The sequence below is a fragment of the Haliotis cracherodii genome, unplaced genomic scaffold, assembly GCF_022045235.1.
Source record: "Haliotis cracherodii isolate W230 unplaced genomic scaffold, xgHalCrac1.p SCAF_4, whole genome shotgun sequence".
NCBI lineage: Eukaryota > Metazoa > Mollusca > Gastropoda > Lepetellida > Haliotidae > Haliotis > Haliotis cracherodii.
Window position 1 is genome coordinate 55,473,653 of NW_027266297.1, and position 27,863 is coordinate 55,501,515.

At 43.0% G+C, this 27,863-nt stretch overlaps 2 protein-coding genes across 3 annotated transcripts; one reads left to right on the forward strand and one right to left on the reverse strand.

Annotated features, from left to right (window-relative positions):
- The first annotated feature begins 2,547 nt into the window (after window positions 1-2,547).
- On the forward strand, window positions 2,548-12,931 carry LOC139479804 (uncharacterized protein C8orf76 homolog). The gene is made up of 8 exons (XM_071262684.1): window positions 2,548-2,692; window positions 3,555-3,690; window positions 8,295-8,407; window positions 10,150-10,412; window positions 11,434-11,506; window positions 11,757-11,816; window positions 12,185-12,274; window positions 12,427-12,931. Exons 1-8 carry the CDS (start codon window positions 2,588-2,590, stop codon window positions 12,520-12,522), a joined length of 936 nt encoding a protein of 311 aa, XP_071118785.1. The 5' UTR covers window positions 2,548-2,587; the 3' UTR covers window positions 12,523-12,931.
- Window positions 11,906-27,774, reverse strand: LOC139479803 (trafficking protein particle complex subunit 12-like). Of its 2 annotated transcripts, none has more exons than XM_071262683.1 (12): window positions 27,726-27,774; window positions 23,071-24,380; window positions 22,340-22,456; window positions 20,110-20,223; window positions 19,555-19,693; window positions 18,195-18,307; window positions 17,303-17,375; window positions 15,958-16,031; window positions 15,462-15,560; window positions 14,828-14,925; window positions 14,238-14,325; window positions 11,906-12,875 (listed from the first exon to the last, which is right to left on the reverse strand). In XM_071262683.1, exons 2-12 carry the CDS (start codon window positions 24,367-24,369, stop codon window positions 12,633-12,635), a joined length of 2,457 nt encoding a protein of 818 aa, XP_071118784.1. In that variant the 5' UTR covers window positions 24,370-24,380; window positions 27,726-27,774; the 3' UTR covers window positions 11,906-12,632. The 2 variants fall into 2 exon arrangements, with proteins under 2 accessions (XP_071118784.1, XP_071118783.1); XM_071262682.1 differs by having other exon boundaries at window positions 23,071-24,383; window positions 27,726-27,772.
- Between the last annotated feature and the right edge of the window lie 89 nt (window positions 27,775-27,863).

The following is a 27,863-nucleotide window of genomic DNA, read 5'->3' on the forward strand; positions in this document are numbered from 1 at the left end:
AGGGACACTCGGAGCCAAGTTCTGATTTTGGTAGTGCCTTGGTGGCTGAAAAGAAGTTGGTTTGTGTCCTCTTGAACTTACAGTTTGGCCAAACCTGCTCCTCCACCCGCACAGCAGGTTATCCCATCTGCTTGGTATATCTGCAGGTTCCAAGGGCTGCTCATCACTGGCTTTACGATGACAAGTGGTGCCCTTTTGAGGCCTTTTGTAAGGACAGAGGACAGGATCCCACCTATGCTTCTTCCCAATTCCCGGATTAATATTTTCTCTTCCTACAACGCAAATGTCACCTCGAGGGCTCATCCATCTCGCCCTACCTGGTAGCCATTATTGGTCCTTTCCGGATGATTGCAGAATGATGAAGATGACTGCAAGATCAGAAGGCCAAGTTCAGACCTTCGGCTTGGTATCTGAACATAGTTTCACCGTTATTCTTTGTGACTCCCTTCGAGCCCTTTCACTTGTCATCTTTTTATGACTTCATCAAGAAGACGTTTTTTCTCTTGGGTCTGGCTTCTGCAGCTCGGGTCAGCGAGCTACATGCAATAGCCATTACAGTAGTACAAGACAGTTAATCGACTGAACATGCTGAAGACACTTCAGTGTGAGGTTGTTGAAAAGATTATTACACATCACACTATTGGCATGTTACCTACTGGATGTGAAATGTCTCTGCTATAATATTATCTGTGGGTTGAATGTGGGGAAAACATTTACAGTATCAGCTATTTTATTATGAAACATATCAAATTGGGTATGGTCCCTGTCCTAGTTTTTATTGGTTGTGTTCTTATGGAAACATCTTTAGGAAATGTATTAAAGCAATTAATAAGAAAAGTGATGACTCTTTTATTTTTTCAGTAAACACAAGTTAATAATGGAAGTAAGAAGTCAAACACAGAATTCTGGCTCTTTTACTGAAACACTTGTCATCACAGACTGTCCGAGAGAATTGCTGGAAAAAGATTGTCTTAAGAAAGAACCTGTCTCTGAAACATGTGTAATTATGGACTGCGATAGAGCATTGATGGAAACAGGTGATCTCAAGAAGCACTCTGTTACTGACACAGGTGGTAACACTGGCTGTGAGAAAGCATTGCTCAAGAAACACAAGAAACAAAAAGATTTTGGTGGTCCAGCAAAGCAGTCTCATAAGTGTAGTGTGTGTGACTCGGGATACTAGTGGTAGACTCAGGTTTAATCACCCATTACTACTCTCAAATAAAATTTGATTATTCATCTGTAAATGTTCATGAATAATAGTGTCAATGAATCCATGGCTTAGGACAGTGTCTTCCTCAAGTTCATCAATGGTAATAGGTCTTTCTGACAATAAAGGTTTTTCCATCTAATGGAATGAATCTTCATTGAGTGATGAGTGAGTGCGGGTATACATATGTAATGGGATTGTGTATGTTCTGTTTCTTGTAGGTATGAGTGCGCTAAATAAGCTGCACCTTGTAAACTGCATTGTTCCTGCCTGCACTTGTCAGGCACTGGTGCACAACCATGTGAAATAGCTCGACATCAAACATATCATTTAAAATTGCTCTTCCAGTGTCAAAACAGAGTCTATTACCTGCTTGTCACAACATATTTGTTTGGTGTTTGTGTGTCTGTCTGTGTGATATTACGCACAATCTTAGTAGAAGCATTAATGCCACAGGTCATTTCTGAGTGTGGTGGCACTCATGAAGTGATGATATCTTGCATCAATCAGGAGAAACCTATCTTCCTGCTGTGTGGTGGAACACCGTTGACCACCTGCATGTCACTGGGTAGCTGATCCAAACGTCTAGTATCGATTACATGCCCTGCTGATCACACTTTGGCTGACACCAAAGACGTTTGAAATGTGATTTTGTGTTGACCCAGTCTCCTTGTGTTCCAGCAAGCCTACGCAACTGCCTAATTCTTCAGTTTGACGGTGTTTTTTTATGCAGAGGTGGTGTTTGTGTATTCAGTTCTTGCAATCCTCTGTTGCAATCTTCAGTAGCAACGGTTGTTGCGCTCTCTGATAATGATGTGCTACAATTCTTTCACGATATATCCATGATAAGCATTTCAAGCACATTGTGCACATAGTGAACATTTAGATACATGTGGAAGCGACAACTTTTTAGTTTTCCTGCTATATGAGCTAAATTTTTATCATGAACCGACATTATTTCAAAAAGAGAAACATTTCACAAATAGGCGCCAAAGTTAAATATAAAGGCATAAGTTATTTGTCCATTATCACCTTGGTATTGTGACGTCATAGTTCTCCTAAATGTTATGACGTCATGTAACTATATGTTACAACTTCATGTCCGTTATTCAGTTATGGCCTGATGAGACTCATACGTGGTACGAGTTGAAAGCGCTAGCCAATTAAAACTGTGTTCAATCTTATTCCACTTATTCAATTATTAATATATATATATATATATATAGTTTCGGTTGATACGGGTACCCTACCCACGTCTAGTTTTTACAGGATGTTCAGTTTCCATTTACACTCCAGCAAAATATGTGGTGGACCTGAGATGTCTTGTTTCAGAGACTGAGGAACTGTGACAGAGAGGGAGATCACTAGCAGGAAGCCATGGAGCTAGGTCTTGCACTAGAAGATGAGGACATGGGGCAGACACGAGATCGGAGTAACATCCCGACCCTCACATCGTTCAACGCTAAAGTGTGCGCGCCACTGGTCAGTACCTCGACAACTGTGTGGAAGAGAAGGGGTCAAGTATTTGTTTCCTTTGTTGGGCAAACCAACTTTGTGGAAAGTCTCAAGTACATGACATGAGGAATACTCCAAATAACTCTGAAACCATCAATATTAGATAGACAGTGGGGACCTGGTTAAGAATGTGTCCCTGACACTCTACCTGGGTGAAAGAGGATTGTATCATTGTACCCTGTGTATGGCTTCAGTCACCAGTTTGCCTGCTCCACATTCATTTAATTCCAGACTGATATGATATTTCTTGACAATCTCATTAAGGGCAGATCTTTTACTAATAAGACACCTTACTGCTTCAAGATCTGATGCCTCCTCCATAGAAAGTCGCTTCAGGTGAACCCTGAGTGAACTTTGACCACCCAATCCGAAGGAAGGATACATGAGTTCTTGAGCCAATCAGATGTTAGTTTACTGAAATAATTCAGCTTCATTTTTTACCACCTCAGTTCAGAAATTTGGTTGTTAGACAAAACCCTCATGAACTGAAATATCCCTTTGATAGTACACCCTTCTGCCATGCCAATCAGAAATGACAGGATGTATAAAATATCCACAACAATGTGTTAGTGCTGTTTTAAGTTGTTGCATTCGGAACTGTGAAGGTGTCGTATTGTTGTGGAGAAAAAGATCTGATTTTACTGAGATTGTGGCAATGGGATGCTTGGGACCTGTTTTATCCAAGGTCCACACAACATCTTCCATAGAAACCATATCAGGCTTATGAAGAAAACATTATGCATTGATAATCCTAAATTAATAATGTCATAAAATATAGAAATAAACTTCAAAGTCCATTTTAAATATACCCACATGTTTCATGTTTCAGTGGTTCGAGTCCGAACTGAACCTGACAGATGACAGTGTGTCCGAGACAAACTCTCAGTTGCTGAAGTTCAGTGGAGACCTTCACTATCGCCATGGCAACTTTGCATCAGCAGCTGAGATGTATTCCAAGTCCTTCAGTAAGAGATGTAACTGTGAGAGAGCTAGGGTCTTGCCACACAGAGATGCATGAGAGAAGTCACCCAATTAAAGTGATGCCAGGATGTGATAATACTGAGGATAGGATATCTTGTGGCACAGCTGTCCCCTTGGACAGAGTACATTAAACTTGGACAGAGTACATTAAACTTGGACAGAGTACATTAATCTTGGACACATATCACTGTACCTAGTGAGTGAGTGAATGAGTATGGTTTTACACCGTTTTTAGCAATATTCCAGCAATATCATGGCAGGGGACACCAGAAATGGGCTTCACACATTGTACACGTCGGGAATCGAACCCTGGTCTTCGGCATGACGAGCAAACACTTTAACCACTAGGCTACCCAACCACCCCACTGTACCGAGTATGTTGAAATGAAAGCAATCAGGGCTTCTTTCAATGGTGTTCAAAATGTAGGAACTGTAAAATTAGTCCCTTGTGGACAGAAATTTGAAATAATTCTGACATGACAGTTGGTTCTGCTATCCCATTCGGGTTTTTCGGCAGAGTACTGTGTATTTGTTGTAAAGGCTGGAAGGCTGAATGAAAAGATAATCAGACAGTTGCAGTGTGTAACCATTTTACATAATTTGTGTGCTGGTTGCGAGGTTACCTCTGTTCTGTTTTATGTTCTGTGTTGCCAGCTTTCCTGTGTTTTGTCTAATGTTCTGGTTTCAAGGTTTCCTGTGTTTTGTCCAATGTTCCTGTTACCGGGTTCCCTGAAATGTTCCATGTTGCCAGGTTTCCTGTGTTCTGTCCAATGTTCCATGTTGCCAGGTTTCCTGTGTTCTGTCTAATGTTCCATGTTGCCAGGTTTCCTGTGTTTTGTCTAATGTTCTGGTTTCAAGGTTTCCTGTGTTTTGTCCAATGTTCCTGTTACCGGGTTCCCTGAAATGTTCCATGTTGCCAGGTTTCCTGTGTTCTGTCCAATGTTCCATGTTGCCAGGTTTCCTGTGTTCTGTCCAGTGTTCCATGTTGCCAGGTTTCCTGTGTTCTGTCCAATGTTCCATGTTGCCAGGTTTCCTGTGTTCTGTCCAATGTTCCATGTTGCCAGGTTTCCTGTGTTCTGTCTAATGTTCCATGTTGCCAGGTTTCCTGTGTTCTGTCTAATGTTCCGTGTTGCCAGGTTTCCTGTGTTCTGTCTAATGTTCCGTGTTGCCAGGTTTCCTGTGTTCTGTCTAATGTTCCGTGTTGCCAGGTTTCCTGTGTTCTGTCTAATGTTCCATGTTGCCAGGTTTCCTGTGTTCTGTCTAATGTTCCATGTTGCCAGGTTTCCTGTGTTCTGTCTAATGTTCTGGTTTCAAGGTTTCCTGTGTTTTGTCCAATGTTCCTGTTACCGGGTTCCCTGAAATGTTCCATGTTGCCAGGTTTCCTGTGTTCTGTCCAATGTTCCATGTTGCCAGGTTTCCTGTGTTCTGTCCAGTGTTCCATGTTGCCAGGTTTCCTGTGTTCTGTCCAATGTTCCATGTTGCCAGGTTTCCTGTGTTCTGTCCAATGTTCCATGTTGCCAGGTTTCCTGTGTTCTGTCTAATGTTCCATGTTGCCAGGTTTCCTGTGTTCTGTCTAATGTTCCGTGTTGCCAGGTTTCCTGTGTTCTGTCTAATGTTCCGTGTTGCCAGGTTTCCTGTGTTCTGTCTAATGTTCCGTGTTGCCAGGTTTCCTGTGTTCTGTCTAATGTTCCATGTTGCCAGGTTTCCTGTGTTCTGTCTAATGTTCCATGTTGCCAGGTTTCCTGTGTTCTGTCTAATGTTCCATGTTGCCAGGTTTCCTGTGTTCTGTCTAATGTTCCATGTTGCCAGGTTTCCTGTGTTCTGTCTAATGTTCCGTGTTGCCAGGTTTCCTGTGTTCTGTTTAATGTTCCGTGTTGCCAGGTTTCCTGTGTTCTGTCTAATGTTCCTTGTTGCCAGGTTTCCTGTGTTCTGTCCAATGTTCCATGTTGCCAGGTTTCCTGTGTTTTGTCTAATGTTCCGTGTTGCCAGGTTTCCTGTGTTCTGTCCAATGTTCCATGTTGCCAGGTTTCCTGTGTTCTGTTTAATGTTCCATGTTGCCAGGTTTCCTGTGTTCTGTCTAATGTTCCTTGTTGCGAGGTTTCCTGTGTTCTGTCTAATGTTCCTTGTTGCCAGGTTTCCTGTGTTTTGTCTAATGTTCCTTGTTGCCAGGTTTCCTGTGTTCTGTCTAATGTTCCATGTTGCCAGGTTTCCTGTGTTCTGTCTAATGTTCCTTGTTGCCAGGTTTCCTGTGTTCTGTCCAATGTTCCATGTTGCTAGGTTTCCTGTGTTTTGTCTAATGTTCCGTGTTGCCAGGTTTCCTGTGTTCTGTCTAATGTTCCGTGTTGCCAGGTTTCCTGTGTTCTGTCTAATGTTCCGTGTTGCCAGGTTTCCTGTGTTCTGTCTAATGTTCCATGTTGCCAGGTTTCCTGTGTTCTGTCCAATGTTCCATGTTGCCAGGTTTCCTGTGCTCTGTCCAGTGTTCCGTGTTGCCAGGTTTCCTGTGTTCTGTCCAATGTTCCATGTTGCCAGGTTTCCTGTGTTCTGTCCAATGTTCCTTGTTGCCAGGTTTCCTGTGTTCTGTCCAGTGTTCCGTGTTGCCAGGTTTCCTGTGTTCTGTCCAATGTTCCATGTTGCCAGGTTTCCTGTGTTCTGTCCAGTGTTCCATGTTGCCAGGTTTCCTGTGTTCTGTCTAATGTTCCGTGTTGCCAGGTTTCCTGTGTTCTGTTTAATGTTCCGTGTTGCCAGGTTTCCTGTGTTCTGTCTAATGTTCCTTGTTGCCAGGTTTCCTGTGTTCTGTCCAATGTTCCATGTTGCCAGGTTTCCTGTGTTTTGTCTAATGTTCCGTGTTGCCAGGTTTCCTGTGTTCTGTCCAGTGTTCCATGTTGCCAGGTTTCCTGTGTTCTGTCCAATGTTCCGTGTTGCCAGGTTTCCTGTGTTCTGTCTAATGGTCCTTGTTGCGAGGTTTCCTGTGTTCTGTCTAATGTTCCTTGTTGCCAGGTTTCCTGTGTTTTGTCTAATGTTCCTTGTTGCCAGGTTTCCTGTGTTCTGTCTAAAGTTCCATGTTGCCAGGTTTCCTGTGTTCTGTCTAATGTTCCTTGTTGCCAGGTTTCCTGTGTTCTGTCCAATGTTCCATGTTGCCAGGTTTCCTGTGTTTTGTCTAATGTTCCGTGTTGCCAGGTTTCCTGTGTTCTGTCTAATGTTCCGTGTTGCCAGGTTTCCTGTGTTCTGTCTAATGTTCCGTGTTGCCAGGTTTCCTGTGTTCTGTCTAATGTTCCATGTTGCCAGGTTTCCTGTGTTCTGTCCAATGTTCCGTGTTGCCAGGTTTCCTGTGTTCTGTCTAATGTTCCATGTTGCCAGGTTTCCTGTGTTCTGTCCAGTGTTCCGTGTTGCCAGGTTTCCTGTGTTCTGTCCAATGTTCCATGTTGCCAGGTTTCCTGTGTTCTGTCCAGTGTTCCGTGTTGCCAGGTTTCCTGTGTTCTGTCCAATGTTCCATGTTGCCAGGTTTCCTGTGTTCTGTCTAATGTTCCATGTTGCCAGGTTTCCTGTGTTCTGTCCAGTGTTCCATGTTGCCAGGTTTCCTGTGTTCTGTCCAATGTTCCATGTTGCCAGGTTTCCTGTGTTCTGTCCAGTGTTCCATGTTGCCAGGTTTCCTGTGTTTTGTCTAATGTTCCATGTTGCCAGGTTTCCTGTGTTCTGTCCAATGTTCCATGTTGCCAGGTTTCCTGTGTTCTGTCTAATGTTCCATGTTGCCAGGTTTCCTGTGTTCTGTCCAGTGTTCCGTGTTGCCAGGTTTCCTGTGTTCTGTCTAATGTTCCGTGTTGCCAGGTTTCCTGTGTTCTGTCCAATGTTCCATGTTGCCAGGTTTCCTGTGTTCTGTCCAATGTTCCATGTTGCCAGGTTTCCTGTGTTCTGTCTAATGTTCCATGTTGCCAGGTTTCCTGTGTTCTGTCCAGTGTTCCGTGTTGCCAGGTTTCCTGTGTTCTGTCTAATGTTCCGTGTTGCCAGGTTTCCTGTGTTCTGTCTAATGTTCCATGTTGCCAGTTTTCCTGTGTTCTGTCCAATGTTCCATGTTGCCAGGTTTCCTGTGTTCTGTCCAGTGTTCCATGTTGCCAGGTTTCCTGTGTTCTGTCCAATGTTCCGTGTTGCCAGGTTTCCTGTGTTCTGTCCAGTGTTCCGTGTTGCCAGGTTTCCTGTGTTCTGTCTAATGTTCCATGTTGCCAGGTTTCCTGTGTTCTGTCTAATGTTCCATGTTGCCAGGTTTCCTGTGTTCTGTCCAATGTTCCATGTTGCCAGGTTTCCTGTGTTCTGTCTAATGTTCCTTGTTGCCAGGTTTCCTGTGTTCTGTCCAATGTTCCATGTTGCCAGGTTTCCTGTGTTCTGTCTAATGTTCCTTGTTGCCAGGTTTCCTGTGTTCTGTCTAATGTTCCATGTTGCCAGGTTTCCTGTGTTCTGTCCAATGTTCCGTGTTGCCAGGTTTCCTGTGTTCTGTCTAATGTTCCATGTTGCCAGGTTTCCTGTGTTCTGTCCAGTGTTCCGTGTTGCCAGGTTTCCTGTGTTCTGTCTAATGTTCCCGGTTGTTCTGTGACAGAGGTACTGCCCGGACATGCCCAGGCAACCCGACTAGACCTCCACCAGTCCATGACAAGATGCTACCTGAGACTGGGGCGTGTTCAGGAGGCAGCGGACACCGCACAATACTTGGTGGGTTGCTAGTGTGACAGAGGATGTGGTACATAGGGTTGGGACGGCTGATTTGGGGACTCGGGTTGGGTGGGTACTGAGTTGGACCCAGGTACCCTCTGGAATTACCGTACCCATGATTAGTCATGTGAAAAAGTGACAAAAATTCTCTATAGCTCCATGTTACATGACAAGTCATGATTTCTTCTGACTTTGGTGTGTTTGAATATATATAACACATCAGTCAACATCAATGTATGCATGACCGGATTGTTTTATATGTGTATCTAAATACTCTTTGACAGGGCTCCAGTAAAACAATTCCCAAGCAGACATTTTGTACCCAATTCTTGATACCTACAGGGGGTACCCAGGTTGGGTCGGGTAATGGGGTCGGGTACCCAGGTAGTAAATTTGGACTCGTCCCAGTCCTAATGGTATCTCAGATCTTCAGCAGGGATGTGCAGTGGGGGACTTTTTATTCAGATTTAGACATTCATACCTCCATATCTTTTTTTACCAACCTTGAATATTGTCAAACTGAAGACTGTAAATGTTCTTCTGGTCTTTTGTTGTGTAGTGATGTACTGTCAGTGTTTTGTTTATTTGTTGTTTGACGCCGCACTGAGCAATATTTCAGCTATATGGTCGGTAAATAATCAAGTCTTGACCAGACAATCCAGTGATTGACAACATGAGCATCGAGATATGGGATAAGCTCATCAACAGAGTCACTGAGTCTGACAACCTGATCCCGTTAGTTGCCTCAAGGGAGGTTGCTGAAGATCACTTCTAAGCCGGATCTTCACAGGTTACTGTCAATGAAAGACATGTCCTTTAGTAATGGTTTGGTGGTGACTGAAAGGCAGTTAAGGAAGCTGATGTCATATTTTGAAACGGTTATCAAATAATATTATTGGCAGTTCCTTTTTGAGGCCCAAGGCAAGTTGTAGCCATAGTAAAGACACATTTAGTTGGTTGGCTATTCTGTTCAGGCATCATGACATTAATGTCTTAGGTCATGTCACTCTTGTGGATGCTTGGGAGGAAATGCCTGTCTTAAAGGCAAGTTATTGAAGATCGGGTGGTTAATGTGTGTTTCATTGTGCTGGACTCAGTGAGTTGTTGCTCATGATATCAACCTCTGGTTGTCTGACTCAGACCACTGTGATATAGCTGAAATATGTGACTGTGCCTTAAAATATTCACTCGCTCAATTGCTCACATAACAATAGATTTACAATACTTTTAACCATTTCTTACAAGTCCGCATCAGCCTTAAGGTTGGACCATTCACTTTGAAGGGCCATAAACTCCTGCCTCCGTGGTCTTGTGGTAGTGCGTCCGCCTGGGGAGCAGAAGGCCCGGGGTTCGATTCCTGGCCGCTTCATTCCAAGAGACGTTAAAAGATGGTACTTGTTGTTATCCTGTCTGGCGCTCGGCATTAAGGGGCTAAAACAAGGACTGGTTGGCTTGGAGTCGGTATACTGTGTCTGAGTGGGGTATTCATATTAAACTGTGGCATGGTATCTCATTGAGCTAGCACTATAAATCGGCATCAGTCCGGACTAGTACAAGCAGCCACACAAACACACAAATGTGGATGCACGTCGCTTTATAAGTGCAATAATCTTTGATGCAACGTTAAACCCCATTTCACCTCACCTCACTTTGAAGTGCCAATAACTCCCTGCTATTGAGACATACTCATGTTGCATGGACTGATCTGTGAGTTCTCCTGTTTGCACCATGTTCTTTTTTAGGTGGAAACAGCTCAGAATATTGATCAAAAGAAGCAGAGTTACATTCTTAAGTCTGAGGTTGCCATAGCAACACATAACTGGCAGGAAGCTGAGAGTTGTCTCCACTTCCTGATTGGTCAACAGCCACACTACACTCACTTCTGGCTGCAGCTTGCACAGGTCTGCCAACAGGGGGCACTACATGACAGCCACAACCACCAGGGTGAGCTCATGGTAGAAGAGTGTAAGCGGATGAAGTTGATCACATGCTACCTCCGAACAAAGTGAGTTCTGTGATGCTGTCTCTACAACCCTCACTATGTTTGTCGATCAGTGCCTGAATGTACAAATAATGTTGGCGTTGTGATGTGATTTTTTGCCTTACTCATTTACCTGTTGTTCCTAACCATTGCTTACAATCCAACTGTGTCTAAAGTTAGTGTAATTATGGTCATATAAATCTATTTGAACAAATATGAATCATTACAGAGATTTTGTGAACAAACATGGCTGATCCAAAGTGAATGGAAACAGTGATCAGAAGTGACACACAATGACTTGTTTCAATCTTGCATCCAATGTTGAAACAACTTGATTTCAGTTTCATGTGTGAATAGTGGGATGTACGGGGTTTACAAGCTAAATGGACATCGTTTAGGGATTTATCTAGACCTGCTCAGAGGTCGTTATTTGGCCCCGAGTCTGAAGAGCAAAGGTCATTAAAAAATTCCCCAAAAGGAATGTAAAGTTGCCCAATTTATGTTAATATATAAAACAAATGGCTCATGTTATGGTTTGTAAAATTACATGTACTTCACTGATAACAGGATGAATACATAGCAAGAGGTTGTAATGCTTGGTATTTGTCATTGGATTGAGTGCAAATCTCAAAATACCATGTTAGATTAGCCCTTTCTCTGAATTTGGAATAGAAAATTGTTCCCACGAGAGTTGTTCTTTGTTGTTTAGGGGCAGTCGAGTAGCCTAGTAGTTAAAGCGTTCACTCGTCACGCCGAAGACCCGGGTTTGATTCCCGACATGGGTACAATGTGTGAAGCCCATTTCTGGTGTTCCCCGCCGTGATGTTTCTGGAATATTGCTAAAAGCAGCGAAAAACCATACTCAGTCAGTCAGTCAGTCAGTCAGTCAGTCAGTTCACTCACTCACTCACTCACTCACTTTGTTGTTTAATACCAAACTCAGCTGCATAATGGTGGTCTGTAAATAAATAAGTGATTGGCATGACATTGATCTACGTAATTTGGATACTCTCATGTTTGATAGACCAACATGAATATTTTGCAGACTGCTACTTCAGAGTGTGCACCGTAGTGTGAGTGAAGTGATCCGTCAACGTGATCAAGCCCTTCTGCAGCAGGTACATGTCATCCAATAATCTTGCACACCCGCCCTACCTACCTCACAACCAATGCCTTCCATGCCCTCCCCACCTTCCACAGCATTACCCCTTTCACTCAGACCCCAGTTAATCTTGTTTGATATTAGTTCATGATGCTGGTTGTTGATGTTGCTGGTTGTTGATGTTGCTGGTTGTTGATGTTGCTGGTTGTTGATGTTGCAGTTGTTGATGTTGAAATGGCTGATGTTGTTGGTTGTTGATGTTGCAGATGGAGGAGAGGCTGGAGGAGTTGGAGGTGTCTGAGGAGATAATGGCTCGGGGGTCGGAGGTAACGTCCCTATGCTTGAACGCATGCCATCACTAAACACACCTCCATAAACAGAAATACTTACTCAAAAAATATCTTAGACATTATATTTTATTTTTTCTTCATATTTTTAATAATACAGTAAATCAGTTTGCATTAACAAGGAAATAAATACTAAGGAATGTACAGCAGTCCACACATCCCCTCAGATAATCACCATGATATACAGTAACAAGATGGTTCTAGAGAAATATTTGTCTGCCATACAGCCCAGTAGGAAACATCCTCTGTGTGTTGCCTACCCCCACAATCCCAGAGTCGGAAATGATGATGGAGCTGTTAGACACTGTTGTTCAACAGCTACAGTACCAATGTGTTTCATGTTTCAGTTTCTAGGGCGGGACATTCGTCTGGAGAAATGGGATGGTGATGATCTTGAAAGCAACAACCCTGACAAAACTCTCGACAAAACATTCAAGGTCAGAAACTTATCACACATAGTGGATGTACAGACATGACACCAACCCTGCAAAGATATGCAGTCAATGTTCATGATATTTGCTTTTTACAAAAAGAAGTTCAAATACATATGTATATATTCTTCATAATCATCACTGTCTTTTTATTGCAGCTTCCCGCAGGGGGGCGGGAGGACTTCAACATTCGATGGTTTGCTTGGTCCTCAGTTACCTCCCCTTCCGACGACAAAGTGAAGGTCAACACATGACAACCATTCCAGTATTGTCAAGTGTGTAAGACCCAGATTCCGTCACATCATATTGACCTTAGCTCTGCTCCCGAGGTCCCACAGAGACCTTGGCATCACATGACGCATGTCTAGGTCATCTTGAGGCACACTATTGGGAAGCCGTCACCCTTGTGTCGACTGACCAGGTCCAGCATGGTCTGTTTCTTGTGCAGCGCACGTGAGGACTCCAGCTCATACAGAGTGCACAAGTTGAAGAGGATGCCCTCGTGGAGGTTGTTGGCAGGGTCGCGGTGAACGAGGGACTCCAGCGTGTTGAGGGCGTCCTTGAGGCGGCCCAGGTACAGCGAGCACACCGCCATGTTGTTGACAGCCTAGACAGGAAGGGGGATTCTCATATGACATATGTTTTGTTTTTAATAAAATCCTGTGCTGGTATAAAAGCCTCTCTTTGTAAATTAGATTTGACCACATTGCATTATGACATAACATGGAATGTAGACAAAGTGGCAATACAGGCCAGAAGCTCAACTGCTGCTAAAATATTGCATTAAATGGACCATAGTTTCAGTGTGACTGGAGACTTGCCACCTATACATTACACTACATGGACCATAGTTACAGTGTAACTGGAGACTTGCCACCTAATACATTACATGGACCATGTAATGTAAACTGGAGACTTGCCACCTATACATTACATTACATGGACCATAGTTTCAGTGTAACTGCAGACTTGACACCTTATACATTACATCACATGGACCATAGTTTCAGTGTGACTGGAGACTTGACACCTAATACATTACATCACATGGACCATAGTTTCAGTGTAACTGCAGACTTGCCACCTATACATTACATTACATGGACCATAGTTACAGTGTAACTGGAGACTTGCCACCTAATACATTACATTACATGGACCATAGTTTCAGTGTAACTGCAGACTTGCCACCTATACATTACATTACATGGACCATAGTTACAGTGTAACTGGAGACTTGCCACCTAATACATTACATGGACCATAGTTACAGTGTAACTGGAGACTTGACACCTAATACATTACATTACATGGACCATAGTTACATTGTAACTGCAGACTTGCCACCTACACATTACATTACATGGACCATAGTTACAGTGTAACTGGAGACTTGCCACCTAATACATTACATTACATGGACCATAGTTTCATTGTAACTGCAGACTTGACACCTAATACATTACATTACATGGACCATAGTTTCATTGTAACTGGAGACTTGCTACCTACACATTACATTACATGGACCATAGTTTCAGTGTAACTGCAGACTTGCCACCTACACATTACATTACATGGACCATAGTTACAGTGTAACTGGAGACTTGCCACCTAATACATTACATTACATGGACCATAGTTACATTGTAACTGCAGACTTGACACCTAATACATTACATTACATGGACCATAGTTTCATTGTAACTGCAGACTTGCCACCTACACATTACATTACATGGACCATAGTTACATTGTAACTGGAGACTTGACACCTAATACATTACATTACATGGACCATAGTTTCAGTGTGACTGGAGACTTGCCACCTAATACATTACATTACATGGACCATAGTTACAGTGTAACTGGAGACATAATATTTTAGTTGTCACAGGCTCTCCTACAACAACCTTTGTTAATAGTGTAACCAGACATCACCATTGTAACACATGGCGTGACAACTTACGCATGTATTGAGTGGTTCCAACTGCACAGCTAACTTAAAGTGACCATACGCCTCCGAGAAGTTGTTCTGACACATGGCAGCCAGACCCCTGAAGACAAACATGAGTGAATTGGGTTTAACACCGCATTTAGCAGGATTCCAGTTATATCACAGCTTGACATGGAAGGGAAGCCCGAGGTGATACAGGTCTCAGGTTTTTACCACCTTGGTGGAACCTGTCATCAGGGTATGGAGCTGACAAACCTATAAGCATCATGGGGGTGTACCTATATTGAAACCAACAATCATTGATTGCTGGCATGCCTAACGGATGCAACTCTGCACATCAAATTGCGGCGCCTTAGACGACTGGGCCACTCTTGCCCCCAAGACAAACATGAAGGGAGAGATTCAATATTTTTCACATATCATTGCACACGTAATTTATAATGATGTCATTTGCAGCTTGGGTCATTTAGTATTGGATGAAAGGTTGAGCCCGTTTCCAGCACTTTTTCAATGCAATCAAATAAATCTTTATGAAACATCTTTTGCAAGGAGATGGGGCAAATGTCCTTATGTTTCTCTCTTGAACCCTCCTCCTACATTACCTGTTGACAGAGTTCCTGCAGCTGGTTGTGTTGTCTCCCTTCTCAGACTCTGCTTCCAGCTGCTTGAAGATTGTCAGGGCATCCGGAACATTACCCATCTGTAACAGAAGATCAGATTATCACCTCATGACCCTTGGTGGTTTGGAGGCCAGGACTCTAAAGTGCTGCAATTCTAAATGCAGAGTGGTGTACCTTAGCCATGTCAGGATCTGCTTATCCTCAGGTTGAATCCTAGATAATGACTCTTCGTGCTTGTCAGCACCACCCCACTGCTGAATATGCAGTTCACAAAAATGGTAAGATTCTTCAACCTGAACAATTTTTGGATTTCAGCCAACACTGAAACAACCCTGAAATATCTTGATTCCATATCACCATACGCCATTATGGGCCATAGCTCTTATTGCTGACTGCAGAGTAAAAAATAGTCTTTCATACAGACCCTGAAATGAATATATTCAATACAGCCCATGCAAGGGTATAACAACAGGCTAGTCTAGATTACTGCAGTTTCTGAAAATGAAGAGAATCTCCAGGATCTTCTTATTTCATCAAGATAATTTGACAACTTTAATTTTTCTGTAAAATATTTTCATTTCAGAAACTAAATGTTAAAATAAACAACAAAATCTACCTGCAGATATATTCGCCCAATGCCACTCCTCAGAGACTCCATGTTGTCCTTGACCTTCTCCTCCAGAGACTCGTAGACAGAAAGAGCAGCTTCGTAGTCCTGGGGAAAAGTTTAGCATGTAAACATGAAGTAAAGGCATGTCCATGAATAACTACCTAGTACTTATTTCCTGAGCAGACCTTCTTAATAACATGACCCGTGAAGACCTGGGGTAGAAAAGGTCTTCAGCAACCCATGCTTGCTGTAAAAGGAGACTATGCTTGTCATAAGAGGCGACTAACGGGATCAGATGGTCAGGCTCACTGACTTGGTTGAGGATGCATGTCAGCGATCCCAAATGCGTGGATTAATGCTCAAGATGTCAATCACTCGACTGTCTGGTCCAGCCTCGATTATTTACAGACCACCGTCACATATACCTGGAATATTGCTGAGTGTGGCGTTAAACAAACAAACTAATAACATGAAAGTTGTTACTTATAAACCTGTCACCTACCTTTACGAACACCATGACGCCAGCAATCTTGTACAAAGTCTGAACCTCCCGTTGACGCCACAGTTCCATAGACTCTGCAAGAAACAGAGTGTCATCAATAACCTGTAGAGAATTTTATATATCATGACACACATGCACATTTTCACAGTTATGTTTTTTACAGGGTATTGAGGTATGTCTCAAAACAAGGTATTAACATATATTTTCCTTCACTGAACTATTGAACTGCTCCGTAACACAGACATACCCTAGGGGGCGACATCAATTGACACACCCAACCTACAGACATTGAACACTTATGTGGGGATGGGTATTGGAGGTTTCAAGTGCATCACAATATTTTGTGATGTACAAGGCTGTATTGCGATACGTATCACAATATATTTTATAATTATAAATTTTGAATTCAGCAGCAATCTGACACCTAAAGGTATGAATTGAATTTCAAAATGGAACAAAACAAGATGCTGGTACAACATGATGTTTACTCAGTCAATAAATATGCATCCATCTTGCGGGCTGCGAAGACATTTGGCAAGAAAATAACATGAAAAAATAGCTATTTCACATCACCCGATATATCGAGCATGTAAAAAAGATGTTGTGATACGTATCGTGAAAAGAATGAACCTCAATTTACCGATATACCTATAATACTGCATACCCTTATCTGTATGTATACTGTAGACATTTGAATACAATTGACACTATCTATAGACCTTACATCTTAAGACACCTGTGAAGATTCGGGGTAGAATAGGTCTTTAGCAACCCATGTTTGCCGTAAAAGGCGACTATGCTTGTCGTAAGAGGTGACTAACAGGATCGGGTGGTCAGGCTCGCTGACTTGGTTGATGCATGTCATCTATCCCAATTGCATGGATCGATGCTCATGATGTCAATCACTGGATTGTCTGGTCCAGACTTGATTATTTACAGATCGCTGTCATATAGCTGGAATATTGCTGAGTGCGACATTAAACAACAAACAAACAAACAAATGCACCTAAAGACATCTGTGGACACAGAGATTATCTGGGACTCCAAACTAAGTACCTCTGTCTAAAATTAGTTCTTAACTTCAGAGGCTATTAACATTGTCTATAAACATTACATTTGATGCAATAACATAAACATGAAAGCCTCTTCTTCTTCATTGGTCCTGTTGTTATCAGTGGGATACAAGTCGTCTCGACCAAGCAATCACATTAGTTATAACAATACATAATTAATCAACTGTTCAGAAGAATGTTTTTTGAAATGCAGACAATATTTGTATTAACCAAAACACTGAAGCTAGTCCCCTAGATATGGCCATGTGTCCTCCCAGGTACCGTGTACTCACTGTTCCTGCTGTCTGCTGACATCTCCCACACACTCCCATCCTCCGCCAGCCCTGTGTCCAGGTTACACAGCATCTAGCAACACAGATCACACATGCCAAAGCATAGACCGGATATAACGTACCACAGTATAGGTACCACAGTATATGTGGGCTATATCACACATGCCGGCATATACACGACATATCAAGTGTCATAGCATACACCGTATTTATCACACAGGCCACGGTGTTCTTGGGAAAAATGTATGTCATACAAGTCATAATGTAAATTATACATTGGACATACCATCTTCCTGAGGCAAGGGCGTTAACTGACTGCAAGAATCCAGTTTCCACCTTTGTCGAAATGGCCTGAATATCTGAGCTCGATGATAGTGCCACCTGTGGCTATTATGAGTTATGTCCCTTCTATGTCCCACCTTTTGACCACTCAGATTCCACCTCTCATATCACTTGTATTAGCTTCAAATAAAATCATGTCACCCAGTGAAAATAATCCGATTGATTTTAAGATGTATATTGTAATAAAACCAATCTTACTTCACAAAGTGTGTTTAATCACATGAGCACCTTGATTAAGAACATGAAAAGATTTGAACAATATCTGTTGACGCTAGGTTGTCGGTACACATGCTTTACCTATTATGCAATCAATCGATATGTGCATGACAGTTGTATGAACCGGATGTCGATTTCGATACGCGATACTGATTGGACTATGCAGCTGAAATGTTACCCCATAATTTCCAGCCAAATTCTGCAAGCATGGAAACTGGACTTCTATGGTCAGTTAACTCTGCTGTCTCGGGAAGATGTGGTCATACAGGGATCCCACATGCCAAACAATACACGGGATATAAGACACATACAACATTATTGTTTCATCACTCACCCTGTTGATGACAGCCAGCACGTAATACAGTTTGTCCAGAGCCTCCTGATTGCGCCCCAGGAAACTCGGCAGCTCGGCGTGCAACAGCCTCATTCCGAACGGCACCATGGAGCCTTGAACACAAACACCAGGAGCATAAACACCATCTACTGTCCACACACAACACAGGGTGCACTGCAGGGTCGACATAGTGTAGGGGGAAGGGGTGGTCACACACAACACAGGGGGCACTGCAGGGTCGACATAGTGTAGGGGGAAGGGGGGGTCACACACAACACAGGGTGTACTGCAGGGTCGACATAGTGTAGGGGGAAGGGGTGGTCACACACAACACAGGGTGCACTGCAGGGTCGACATAGTGTAGGGGGAAGGGGTGGTCACACACAACACAGGGGGCACTGCAGGGTCGACATAGTGTAGGGGGAAGGGGTGGTCACACACAACACAGGGTGCACTGCAGGGTCGACATAGTGTAGGGGGAAGGGGTGGTCACACACAACACAGGGTGTACTGCAGGGTCGACATAGTGTAGGGGGAAGGTGTGGTCACTTGGTTGGTGATCACACATCTCTCCCTCCAGAGCAAACATGGCACAGGTAGTACTGATCACCTCTCCTGTTAGGGGTATTCGGGGTAGAGCTAAATGGCTGGATGGTGTCAATCATCTCTCCTATCATTATTTCGGTTAGCACCATAGGGGTAGGATAGTATCCAGCATCACTTTCCTGTGGTCAGTAGTTTTCTAGGAGGTTAGCAATATTTCACCAGGAGGACCAGTAATCTTTGCTGTGGGATAGTGTTAGTGAAAGGTAACAAGATCCCCCGGCCAGGAGGACCAGCAATCTTTGCTGTGGGATAGTGTTAGGGAAAGGTAACTAGCTCCCCCAGCCAGGAGTACCAGCAATCTTTGCTGTGGGATAGTGTTAGTGAAAGGTAACTAGATCCCCCGGCCAGGAGGACCAGCAATCTTTGCTGTGGGATAGTGTTAGGGAAAGGTAACTAGCTCCCCCAGCCAGGAGGACCAGCAATCTTTGCTGTGGGATAGTGTCAGTGAAAGGTAACTAGCTCCCCCAGCCAGGAGGACCAGTAATCTTTGCTGTGGGATAGTGTTAGTGAAAGGTAACTAGCTCCCCTAGCCAGTTGGATTTTTGACATATGTCATTCACTGATAATATCGATCACCAGGTGTCAGGTATTAGGGTTGGGATAAGGGAGTGTGGTAGTATTGATCACAATTCCTTTCAGAAGTTCTGTGGTAGAGAAACAGGGTGAGGTACAATTGGACACTACTGTTTCCTGGGTATGGACGAGGATAGAGACGGATGTGGACTATTACTGAGCTTCACTACAGTGCGTTTACCTCTCCTGCCCGGGTAGAGATGGGGGTAGAACTCATAGTAAAGGTCTGGTGTGTCAAGGGTCTGGAAGCCACGCAGCTCTGTATCAGCAACATCGTAGAGACGAAGACGAACCAGCAGCGACAGACGGCAGAACCACAGCTGTTCAAAAAGAAGGTACAATAATGGACTCAACCCCAAAAGGTACTTGTACTTTATTAAGAAAGTGTTATCCCGAGTATAACATTTGCTAAATTTGACCATTTTCTAAATGGCATTGAGTATTCAAAGCCCATTTAACCTCTTGATCACAGAGTAAGCAGTCCATTCTAAAGTGAAGGCTACAACGCCTGGCAAGAAAAGTTCTTGCACTTCACATAGCTTCCGAGAATAGTGAGGGGGCAATTTTGGTGCAGACTTTGTATATTTGAATCCTGCCAGCGACACATTTTTAGTGAAATTGTTCTATCATCAATACAAATGACAGGAAAAAGAATCGTCCCTGCACCTTCGATTCCAGGCAGACGCTCTACCACTAGACCACAGAGGCAGTCAGACTATTAAGGAGCTCCTTGTACCTGCAGTGTGTACTGGGACTGCTGAGTTGGCTCCCCACCAGTTGCCTCCCCTTGTCCAGCATCAGCCAACATCTTCCCAGTCAGATCAACCGCCGCCCTCAGACACCCTGCAGACTGAACATAGAATACACCCATAACAATGATTGAGTTAAGTAACTTTACAATATTTTGACATAGATTTGCAATGCAGATTGGTCAGTTGAAGTGATCACACTGCATCATAGTTGAGTGAGTGAGTGAGTGAGTGAGTGAGTGAGTGAGTAAGTATGGTTTTACACCGCTTTTAGCAATATTCCAGCAATATCACAGCGGGGGACACTAGAAATGGGCTTCAGGCATTTTACCCATGTCGGGAATCGAACGCGGGTCTTCAGCGTGACGAGCGTAACCACTAGGCTACCCGGCCGCCCCTGCATCAAAGTTAGGAACAAAATCCGTAGTTCATGATGTCACAACTAACCAATATTGTCACCTGAACAAACGACTGACTTCAGATTTCTTTTTTCTTTAGGTTGACATTTTGTACATTTTCTAATTTTTATTTCTTAAAACAACGATGAGTAATGATCGCAGTTACAAAAAAATATCATACAGTTTAAGTCCCTGGTGTCATACATGTGATTTCCAAGAATCCTATCACACTACAGTTAGTTATTTGAATGCTTAAAAATTACTAAAAATCAAAAACAATTATAATGTATATGACAGGGATGAAAATTAGCCATGAGTGAGTTGGGTTTAACGCCGCTTTTAACAGTGTTCCAGTTATATCACGGCGTGTCAGCTTAATGTGGGCGGAAAGCCCGAAGTGATGCAGGTCTCAGACGTTTACCACTTCGGTGAAACCCACGAGCACGGGTATGGTGCTGACAAACCTAGAAACATAATCGGGGTGAACCGGGATTCGAACCCACAATCATAGGTTCCTGGCGTGCCCAAGGGAAGCAACTCTGCACAGCGAATCGCGGCGCCTTAGACGACTGGGCCACACGTGCCCCTTAAATTAGCCATGAATGTCTACTACTCCGAATGGTGATAATGAATAGCAATACAACCAAAATGTTTGAAATTCTACTAGCACTTAAGATACGTTTAACATTAACAAAACTGGTCCAGGCTAGCGGGATACAGCTAATTTCCATCCCTGTATGATACAATCCCTTAGAGTGAATCTGGTTTATTGTTTTGTTTGTTTGTTAAATAACACCAATGTAGGCAAAGTTCCATCTTAATCAAAGTGTTTGTAAATGATCAATGCTCATCCAGGAAAACCAGTGATTGACTGAATAAGTGACATCTGTTTGCTTATGTGACAGCCACAAAATGTCAGAGGTCTGTGATGGGATTCAAACCACAGACCTTATCATTCATGGTCAGATACATTGTCCTCATGACCAAAGAGGTTAACGTGGTCAGCAAGTTGACAAAGTAAGGATGCGGTGTCTGAAATAGCTGCCTGTTCGCTGTCTTGTGGCTGGTAACATTTCTATCTGGATAGGTGAAATTTATTCCTACATGCCCGACTGGCTAGTAGAAGTTTTATCACTTATGATTCTATTTATGTTGACAGTCAGTGTAGATATACTGTATTTAAACACATTTACTGCAAATCATAACTAAATTTCATTCCAAATTGTGCATTGCCTCATTATAAGCTTCTGTGAACTATGAACTGTTAAAGAGTGCATCTGATTGGTTTATCTTGGGAGGCCAATCAGTAGCAGTGGGACGATACACTGATGCATTGGTGGATCGCAATTTTTTACTGCTCAATACAAGTATCAATCACAGTTGCAGACTAAGTAAAAAATAAAATTCTTACCTAATACGTTTTCTTTAATAATTGTTACACCAAACACTAATTAGTAGTGAAAATTAATGGTGAAAATATAAAAATGTTCATCTATTGTGCCATACTTGACATTGCCAACTGTAAATCGTCAGCGTGCATCTTGTTTATGAAAAAGAAGCCTTACGCACCACAGATAACAGCACATGTAATTATCATGATACGTATCGGATCGTGAGCAAGGTATCATGATATGTATCAGATTGCACAGTTGGTGTATCGTCCCAGCCCTACCAATCATAGTAGTGAAGAAAAATGACAATTTGTTTGTCATCAACTCTGGTATGTATTCACAAATGCAGGCCTGCAACTTCAGGACGGGCAAGTTATCCTTATGATTCACCACCATCCCTGGCTCGTTGGGGGTCCTGCGACACTTACAATGAGATGCTCCAAGCCAGCAAAGTCCTGTGGCACAGATAGTGACGTCAGTACTTTCCGCTTGACCGATTCCTGCTCCCCCATATAGCGGTACACCAGGTCACGCACCGGATCTCCCTGCAAATTTTAAACTCAGAAATGTCTCTTGGGGCAGATATACACTTGAAAAAATGTATCGATATATTTGCAGATAGTTTTGTCGTTAAACTGACCAAGTTCAGGATAGTATGCTATGTTGTCTGCTAGTCCTGAGAAAGTGAAAGTATTATTGGACCACTTGTTTTCTCCCTAAATCTAGTTACGTTACTTGTAGGCCACTAAAATGAGCTGAGGACAGGTTGGATTAACTCATGGTTGGTTGGTTTGTTGTTTAACGCCGCGCTCAGCAATGTTCCAGCTATATGATGGCGGTCTGTAAATAATTGAGTCTGGACCAGACAATCCAGTGATTGACATCATGAGCATTGATCTAGACAATTGGAATACAATGACATACATCAACCAAGTCAGCGAGCCTGACCACCCGATCCCGTTAGTTGCCTCTTACGACAAGCATAGTCACCTTTTACGGCAAGCATGGGTTGCTGAAGACCTATTTTAACCTGGATCTTTATGGGTAAGCTGACAATGTAAGGTTGCCATCTGTGTGATGACTCCAAACTCTTCTTCAATAACATATCAGTGAGTACACTCATTATTGACCTTTATCAGTCAAACCGTCGGTCTCCTACCTGGGGCTCACTGCTCATCACTCTAGGACAACTGAGGTGTTCAGCAGGTGGAACGTAGCTTCCAGGAGCACTGGTTGCCATGGTCACCAGAATATGTCGTGTGGCATCTGAAGGCAGCCATGCATCATATCTGCGGTCAGCATCACTAGTGGAGAGACTGGATGTGAAGGGGTCATCAGCTCCATCTGTGAATGTAGAGAAGGCTGAAGGGGTAGTGGTGGCGGGGCCGTCAAACTGGCGGAATGGGCTCGGAGGGGCTGAGGGGACAGACGTCTGACGGTCAAGACCTGGAGGCTGGGAATAGGAGTACGCCCCTGGGGACTGCTGTAGTGGAGGGGCACTTGTTGCAGTCTGGTGGACCGGAGTTGACAGTGGAGACAACTGTGTGGGTGTTGTTCCTACACTCGGCGTCTGATGAGCCTGTTGGTATCCAGGAAACAGCATGGACTGCTCAGCTGTCTTCAGACTCGACTCTTGATTTGATGCCTTCATCATCTCACCGCCATCTCCACATGGACCAAGAGTTTCCTCCCCTTGTGCTGTGAAGGATTCAAATCCACTTTTACTGAGCAGATCTTCACTACTACCTTGCAGCTCCCTAGGTGCCAACAGTGTCTCCCCCTCAAAGGGAATGCTCTCCGGCTCCCTATGGATGGGCTGGGTATCTGAATGAGCTGCTTCCTGCACCAGATCTACTTCAGGATCCTCCAACTGTGACACCTGCAAATCTGACTGTTCCATTTCACTCCCTTGATCCCCTCCTGTCAAGCTGTCAAACTGACTCTCAGTGAGAGCTTGCAAGCCGGATGTGTCAGCTTGAATAATGTCTGACTGATGCACAGTCTGAAGCCCAGGACTTTCAGGTGGACCTGAGATAGAGTCAAAGAAGTCAGTGGCATCAGTATCCCCAAAAGGACTGTCAAAGTAGCTACTGAGACTTGGTTGAGGTTGGTTCGCAGTTTCCTGATTCCCAACCTCGACCTGGGAGAAGGTGTCAGTGATGTCAGTTATCTGCTGCTCATTACTCAGTGTTTCACTGGTGGGAGACGTATCATTGGATGTATTGAATGTGATTGGCCCTTGTTGGTCACTCTCAGCATCATTTATTCCATCAGTCTTTTCTTCACACTCATCCTCGTCAGTAGGCGAAGGTTCCAAGGCCACAGAGTCCAGGGTGTCTGTTGTTGGGGAGTTGACCAGTGTTGCAACGCGACTCGGAACACCCAGGACCTCCACTGGAAGTGCTCTGTCAAGATCATCCTCAAGGATGTCTGTCATGTCAGGGGACTGATCATCCATAGCTGAATTTCCTGCTGGTAAATAATGGGAGTGAGACTCAGAATACAAGCAAAAGACTAATTAAATACAGTCGAGTCATTCCTAAAGTAAAGTAAAGACTTAAAGTACTACACAACCTATGTATGTCACAAGAGAATTCTCTTTCTGCACGTCATAACATCTCGATGTAACACATATTGCAAAATAAACATTGTACAGGGTTTCAGACCATTTTCATCTAAAATGTCTCTAACATAAGCCATTTTTCAAATTTGGTTAATTATAAAAAGTCATATCAAAATAAGATAAAATCATGAAAATGTTCTAATGCCATTTTTCTGAAGCAAATTCACTGTTGTACAGTGCCCTGTGTTTTTCCTAAATATTTATACAGCGTTTTTTGTTACACGGAGCCTACACTCAGGCAATTGGTAATGGGTGCTGGATGGAGATTGGAAAATATATTCATTTCAGGTCACACTTGAACATCTTCCCGAGGCAAAGGAGTTAACTGACTTTAAAAGTCCAGTTTCCACCCTTGCCGAACTAGGCTGGTATTATGGAATTACGTTTTGTCTGGGCTAACGAGTATATGCATAGTCCAATCAAAATAGCGCACCGTAATCAAATCCGGTTCGTAAACTGTCGTTGTCAGCAGATATTTTCCAAATCCTTTCATGTTTTTAATCAAGGTGCTCACGTGATTTGATGCATTTTGCAATGTAAGACCCGTTTTATCACAATATAGATCTTGATTATCAATCAGATCGTCCTGACTGGGTGCCACCTTTTTGTGTGAAGCAAACGCAAGTGATACGAGAGGTGGAATCTGACTGGTCCATAGGAGAGGCTTAGAAGGGACATAATTGGTAACAGCCACTGGGGGCGCAACGGTCGAGCCCAGTAATTCAAGCCTAGTTCAGCAAGGGTGGAAACTGGACTTTTAAAGTCAGTTAACTCTCTTGCCTCGGGAAGATGCACTTGAAAGACACAGCATATCTACATGAAGTTTATGCAAATACTGATCAGCTGATGTGGTTTCTGAGCAGAGGGGTGGAAGAAGGGGCACTTCTGTCATAACTATTTCATCTACCCTTGCTTAATCTTAATTCGTGGACATAAGGAAAGTGCACTGAAATTTGTGGTTGAAATGTACAATTTCATTTTGTATACTCACTGATCAATAATTCATTTATACAACGAAAAGAAAATGCCGAAGATTCGTCACTGAAATGTTTGTCTACTGAAGCCATAAGTATTCACCATCCATTCATGTGCACACAAAATGTGACGCCACCTTGATTCATGGAGTGGGTAGTAGTAATGTTTGTTTGTTTGTTGTTTAACACCGCACTCAGTAATATTCCAGCAATATGGCTACGGGCTGTAAATAATCAAGCCTGGACCAGACAATCCAGTGATTGACATCATGAGCATCGATCGATGATGACATGCAACAACCAAGTCAGAGAGCCTCTCACGACATGCATAGTCGCATTTTACATCAAGGATGGGTTTTTTAAAACCTATTCTACCCCAGATCTTCACGGTGTAATAGTAATGTAATCACTATGTACAACACCCCAGTACAGTTAGTGTGTAATAATTAGACAAGCAGATTACAAGATGCTGGTGTTACGGAAGCTATTTTATTTTACTTTTTGTGAACTTTAACATAAAATTTGATATTAGTGATCTTGGGTTATTTATTGCAATGTTGGACATTTATTTTTACTTTACTTACATGTAATGCAGCAATTCGAAAATGTTTTGTCAGCAAAGTGTGGGAGTGTCTGTACATCAAAAGTACCGCTGTGTGACGTCATTCAAGACCGAGCACCTTTAGAATACAGTACCACAACTTCTCGTGAGGATGTGACTTTAGTCTACGGACACTTATGAATGATCCCGATGCCATTTGGCACACTTGTCCCATTCCGTAATCTACAAGACACCAAGTGGTGAGGAATGAGCCGATATGGCGCGAAATGAAAATGGCTCCAGGCTCCAGGCTACAGGCGTCAGACATCAGATGTCAAACTCTCGAGTACGCATGAATGACATGGTATTTAATAATTCGTCGGGTGACTTTTGTGACAGAAAAGTGTGGTAGGGAACACCGTAAGGATGATGTGGATAATAGTAAGGAACGAGGGAGGCATGAGCAGGGCTAGTGACGACGCAACGGTGAGTTCGCTTTTGAATCGGTACTGAAAAAATGTAGCCGGTGAAAGTGACTTGTGTGAATGTTCCATGACAGTTTCCAGTAGTGAAAATATTCGACACAAACTATTTCATCCTGAAACGTTTTTGTGTGAAGAATATTAGGAGCCACTATAGAACCTATAATAGCCACTAACAGGTACCCAACCCTAATGATCGTAAAGGGGTGATTTATCGTAAAAGGGATCCAAGGGCTAAGGATAGAGTTTGGGTAATCTAATAGCCACTAAATGGGTACCTAACCCTAATGATCGTAAAGGGGATCCAAGGGCTAAGGATAGAGTTCAGGGTAACCTACCCTAACACTGGCGACATTTGGATGTGTTCAGCGCCCAAATAATATCCCTAATAAACTGCATTCTTAGTAAACAAATATTCAAAAAACTCTCAACACCACTGGGTGTATTCAATGACATTGCGTGTAGAGGTGATAGATAACTGGGAGGAGCTTATGGACACTCGATGACCCCTGTCGTCACAGGGCATTGTTTCGCCGGTGTGACTGGCAACAAAATACTACAAATTATGTCATAGGGTATTGTCATGTGTTTGAAAAGTTTGTGGTACTGTATTCTTAAGGTAGGCCAAATTTTCATATTAGTGATCTGGGGTAAGTTATTGCAATGTTGGACATTTGGTTTTACTTTACTTATATGTAATGCAGCATTCGGAATTTTTTTGTCAGCAAAGAGTGGGAGTGTGTATACATCAAACGTACCGCTGTGTGACGTCATTCAAGACTAACTTACGAGATATCACAATAATATTAAATATCCACAATTCAGATTATCCACGAATTTAGGTAACTGCTCTGTACATGAGGACTAGCCTATTTATTTGATTGTTATGACATACACAACACCCTGACAAATAAAAGGGGTAATAATATTGTTTAATCATTTTCGAAAACCTGTCTTCTGAACGCCCCTCCCCGTAGGCTGTGACAACACTGACAGGAATCTGACAGTGAGAGCCACTGAACTATGGACATTCACAGGTTAAACAAATTATCGTTCGAGCCAATATACCGTATATGTCTGATTGCAATACTTTAGGTGTAAGGTGCTACTAATTTTGCATCATGATGTATTTAGAGTGAAACAAAATTTAACGCGTAACAGAACATAACACGAAACAACAGACAGGTATATTACCGATCACTGCTCAGCTCTTGGCGAAGCTTAACTGGGTTATCAACCATTGATATCTCACAGGCTAAGTATATAATTGCGTCTGCGTATTATAACAGCGGTGCCAGTTTAACGATGGTGTTGGGGCACCGTGCCATTAAC